The sequence below is a fragment of the Carya illinoinensis genome, chromosome 10 (genome assembly GCF_018687715.1).
Source record: "Carya illinoinensis cultivar Pawnee chromosome 10, C.illinoinensisPawnee_v1, whole genome shotgun sequence".
NCBI classification, from domain to species: Eukaryota; Viridiplantae; Streptophyta; class Magnoliopsida; order Fagales; family Juglandaceae; genus Carya; species Carya illinoinensis.
Window position 1 is genome coordinate 16939039 of NC_056761.1, and position 5453 is coordinate 16944491.

The 5453-nt window shown below is 38.7% G+C and overlaps 1 protein-coding gene across 1 annotated transcript; it reads right to left on the reverse strand.

Moving 5' to 3' along the window:
* Positions 1 to 245: 245 nt before the first annotated feature.
* On the reverse strand, positions 246 to 4990 carry LOC122278499. Its single transcript, XM_043088681.1, has 7 exons — positions 4793 to 4990; positions 3894 to 4433; positions 1685 to 3252; positions 1250 to 1344; positions 837 to 1015; positions 683 to 754; positions 246 to 527 (listed from the first exon to the last, which is right to left on the reverse strand). The coding sequence occupies exons 1-7, from the start codon at positions 4988 to 4990 to the stop codon at positions 246 to 248; spliced, it is 2934 nt and encodes a 977-aa protein (XP_042944615.1).
* Positions 4991 to 5453: the final 463 nt, after the last annotated feature.

The window sequence follows — 5453 nt, forward strand, 5'->3', positions numbered from 1 at the left end:
CGAGATACTCACGTTCCAAATCTTTGTAAAACATAGGTATATGATACAAATCTCAAAAGACACATGTACCTAGATTTTAGAATTAACAACCCCACTATCATATAGCGCAATCATGGAGTGCATGTAAAGGCAGCAATCAACGACAATGAAACTAGACAAACAACAAATACAAAACAAACATCAACAACAAAATAAAACAAAAATGCATGTAAAGCATGTAATGCATGTTATGCATTTTTCAATGCTTATGTCAAAGCACAAATCCCAATAGCCTTTCTTAGTAGTTCAAACCGAAGCCCATCCAAGGGTTTGGTAAAAAGGTCGGCTAGTTGATGTTCGGTGGAAACATACTCAAGGATCACAACCTTTGTTTCCACAAGCTCCTGAATGAGATGATGTCTAATGTCAATGTGCTTGGTCCTAGAGTGTTGGACAGGATTTTTTGAAATGTTAATAGCACTAGTATTGTCACAATAGACGCTCATCACACCTTGGGCAATGCCATAGTCACATAGCATTTGCTTCATCTACAACAATTGCGTGCAACAACTCCCTGCAGCAATGTATTCAGCCTTAGCCGTGGACATGGAAATTGAGTTTTGTTTCTTACTCATCCAGGCTACCAAGTTCGTCCCAACATAGAAACACCCACCAGAGGTGCTTTTCTTATCATCTGCATTACCTGCTCAATCAGCATTTGAATAACCTGCAAGTTCAGTGTTAGAGTCTCTAGAATACAAAATCCTATAGTTAACTGTCTCATTCACATAATGAAGTATGCGTTTGACAGCTATCAAATGTGATTCTTTTGGATTGGCTTGAAATCTAGCACAAACCCCAACACTAAAGGCAATGTCTGGTCTACTTGCAGTGAGATACAACAAACTCCCAATCATGCTCCTATACAAGGATTGCTCAACATCCTTGCCTGACAGATCAGCGCTAAGCTTAACACTAGTGCTCGTGGGGGTTCTAGCATGGCTTTTGCCATCTAATCCAAATTTTGTGATAAGATCTTTTGCATATTTGGATTGAGATATGAACAATCCATCATTCAACTATTTTACTTGGAGTCCCAAGAAAAAGGTTAGTTCACCTACCATGCTCATCTCAAATTCATTCTTCATTTCATTAGCAAACTCAAGAGCCAGAGTGTCAATGGAAGATCCAAAAACAATGTCATCCACATAGATTTGAGCAATTGTTATGTCTTCTCCAACTTTTCTAATGAATAATGTCCTATCAACACCTCCTCTCAAAAACTTGTAGTTTTCCAAATAGGAAGTTAGTCTTTCATACCAAGCTCTAGGAGCCTGTTTCAAGCCATAAAGAGCTTTCTTCAGCCTGTAGACATGATTAGGATATTTTGGATCCTTGAAACCCTTTGGTTGTTCAACGTAAACTTCTTCTTAGAGAATTCCATTCAAAAAGGCACTCTTGACATCCATTTGATAGAGCTTAAAGCACACGTGACAATTGAGCAATGCTCAACAATATTCGGATTGACTCAAGTCTGGCAACTAGAGCGAAAGTCTCATCGAAGTCTATACCTTCCATCTGGGCATACCCTTGAGCAATCAATTTTGCTTTATTTCGCACTATGGTTCCATTCTCATCAGACTTATTCTTGAAAATCCATTTTGTGCCTACCACATTGTGACTTTATGGTCTTGGCATCAAGTACCACACATTGTTCCTCACAAATTGATTTATTTCGTCATGCATCACATTTAACCAATTCTCGTCATTTAAGCCTTCTTCGACCCTTTTTGGTTCAATTTGTGAGATGTAACTTGAGTGAGCCAATTGATTTACCACTTTCCTCCTTAGTCTTATCCCTTCATCTATGTTTCCTATAATGTTTTCTTGAGGATGATTCAACTTTACTCTTGAAGAAGGCTCTTTTTGGCTTCTCACCTTTTCATTTGACGAGGACTCCAAGTTTTCTCTTACTGCATCACCATCTTCTCTTTCAGTTTCACTTGGTAAGTGAGATGACTCATCTTTGTTCAATTTCTCTTCAGGAGCATCATTCACTACCACAGTTATGGACTCTATTACACTTCTGGTGTGCAGATTGTAGCATCTATAAGTACAGTTGTTTCTAGAATATTTAAGAAAAATCCCTTCATCACTTTTGGGGTCAAACTTAGCCAAATTTTCCCTATTTCTCAAAATGTAGCATTTGCTTCCAAACACCCTGAAGTACTTCACATTTGGTTTCTTTCCTTTCCACAGTTCATATGGTGTTTTGGAAGTGTTTGGTCTCGGATAGACTCTATTCACAATATGACATGCTGTGTTCACAGCTTCTCCCCAGAAGTGGGTAGGAACATTCTTACTATGTATCATGACTCGAGCCATTTCTTGAATTACCCTGTTTTTTCTTTCGACCACTCCATTTTGCTGTGAAGTGATAGGGGCAGAAAATTCTTGACTGATGCCCTCTTCATCATAGAAACTCTCAAGATTTGAGTTGTCAAATTCTCTTCCATGATCACTTCTAATTCTGACTATTACCTTTCCTTGCTCATTTTGAAGCTTCTTGCACAAGATTTTAATCACATTAGGAGCTTCAGCTTTCTCTCTCAAAAAGCCCACCCATGAATATCTGGTGAAGTCATCCACCATTACCAGTATGTATCTCTTTCCCCCCAGGCTTTCAGTTCTAGAGGGTCCCATAAGATCAATATGCAATAACTCTAAAGATTGTCCGGTTAGGATATCTGTAGTTTTCTTGCGAGCTATTCTAACTTGTTTTCCCAATTGACATGACCCACACACAAGAGTCTCCACTTTACCCAGCTCAGGCAACCCTATCACCATCTCTTTCCTAGCAATCTTGGATAGATTTTTATGATTCACATGTCCAAGTCTTTGGTGCCACAGGTCTATAGCCTCACTCTTAGCACTGTTGCAACTATATTGAAAATTAGGAGTGATGTCATAACAATTGTCAGATGTCCTCGTTCCCTGCATCATGCAGTTTCCATCATTATCTGAAACAATGCATTTTTCTTTTGAGAAGTGAACCTCAGCACCATTGTCACACATTTGACTTATACTGAGGAGATTTGCTTTTAATCTATCAACAAACAGCACTTCCCTCAAGACGGGTAGTCCAGGTATATCAATTTCACCTCTTCCAATTATATCAGCTTTTCCACCATCTCCAAAAGTTACTGTTCCACACTTGTACTCCTCAACAGTTTTAAACAAACTTCTATCACCTGACATGTGCGTGAGTATCCGCTATCAAAGTACCACACATAGGTGTCTCTAGTCTTTAGAGTAATGTGTGCCACATGACATGTGTTTCTTTCTCCAGTTCTGAACCACATCTTTCTAACTTTTGGAGAACCACCCTTTTTGGTAGTCAACAGTTGGTCTAACTTGACATTTAGCATCTCATTTTGTCTAGTTAAGGCCATGACTTGACTCCAAAGATTCAGATGCCCTCTTTTTGGTTGTCTATCTCCATTTCTCATGTGATTCTTCCTAAGTTCATAGCAATTTGGTCGGATGTGGCTAACCCTACCACAATTATGACACACATAGTTTTCTTTGCAATCTCTTTATCTTCTGAATGAAGAGGTACACTTAGGAGCAATTATGAGACGTTTACCCATGTTTGGAGGGTGCATACTTTTACTTTGAGAAGGTGTATGTTCATACGTGATGTATCTTTTCAGCTTAAAACACTTCATTACAACATGACCTGTTTTACCACAGTGGTGACAAATAGGTCTTGCATTTCTAGCTCTTGGTTTCACATGAGACATAACACCCATTTGGACATGATAGGATTTCTTGCCCTTGTCAGATGGGTTAGTCTTTCCATTGACAGCTGATTCACAAACAAACACAGTTTTCTTCTCATTTTAATAGGAGACCTTTGAGGTGGATGCAGCCTCAAATTTTACTGCATCATATCCTAGTCCACTCTTGTTACTAGGGGACTTTCCAAAGTTTAGGATTTCATCCAACTTTTGTTTCCTACTGGAGAAGGATTTCAGTTTTTCCTTCAGCAAGGTTATCTCACTTTCATGAGTTTTTAACTCATCTTCCAAAAACACCTTCTTCATTTTAAACTGATCAGCTAGCACAATGGCCTCAGTTAATTTGCCTTGAAGCTCTTCATTTTCTCTTTTAATGAAATCTAGCTCTTCAATATGCACTTTGTTGAGTTTCCTCAATTTAACGCATTCCTTGTATAGCTTCTCATATACTTCTTGCAGCTCATCTTCATATTCAAATTCATTTCTAGACTTACTCTCATCATCCGACACATTTTCACTGTGTTGACTTTTGCTATCTACCGAGACAGTGAATGCCATGTAATTCAGATTTTGTTTTGGGGAAGAGTTCCCTGAGGAATCACTTGACTCTGATTCATTCTCACTTAGGGATGCAATTTTTGCTCTTTCTTTTGCCTTTTTGTAGTTTGCACATTCCAGGCAAATGTGTCCAAAATCATGGCATTCATGACACTGCACACTGGACTGACCTTTGTCTCTATTTGTTCTAGTATGCTTCTTAGAGTTTCTACCTTGTTCTCTGAACTTGAACCTCTGTTGTATCTTTCAAACTTTTTCTTCTCTAGACTCTGATTCTTTTTATTTCTAGCCACAAATATTTTCCTGAATTTCTTAGCATAGAATGTTATTTCTTTGTCACCCATAGCCAAATCATCGGATGACTCATCTGGCTCCTCTCTAACAATATTGAGCGCTATGGACTTGTGCTTCTTGTCTACTGGAAGAGTATGTTCATATGTTTGGAGGGAGCCCACCAACTCTTCAATTCTCATAGCATCCACATCTTTGCTTTCCTCAATAGCTGTAACCTTAGGACGAAATCTCTCAGGAAGAGATCTGAGAACTTTTCTCACAACTCTATTCTCAGGAATTCTGTCTCCTAGATTAAAGCGAGAGTTGACGATATCATTTAGTTTGGCATAGAAAGCATCAAATGTTTCATCATCCTTCATTCTCAATTCTTCAAAACTAGTTGTCAACATTTGAAGTTTAGAATTCTTTACAGCCTTGGTACCTTCATGGGTAATCTCAAGAATATCTCAAGCTTCCTTGCAATTTTGACACATTGATATCCGTTTGAACTCTTCTTGGGACACAGCCATGAAGATCGCATTCAATCCTTTGCTATTCCAACCACACTCACTTATTTCATCCCTAGAATAATTTTCCACACTTTTGGGAGTTCGAACTCCCTCAACAACAACTATTGGTTCTGGCTAGCCATTTGTTATGGAAACCCACACTCGTTCATCCACAGATTTTAAGAATGCTCTCATTCTCACTTTCCAATAAGCATAGTTGTTTCCATCAAAATATGGTGGAGATGTGAGTGATTGAGACTTATCCATTTAAACCACTACAGCAGGATCACACTCAGGAGCTAAATCCTAGCGGAGTGAACCCACTATGATACCA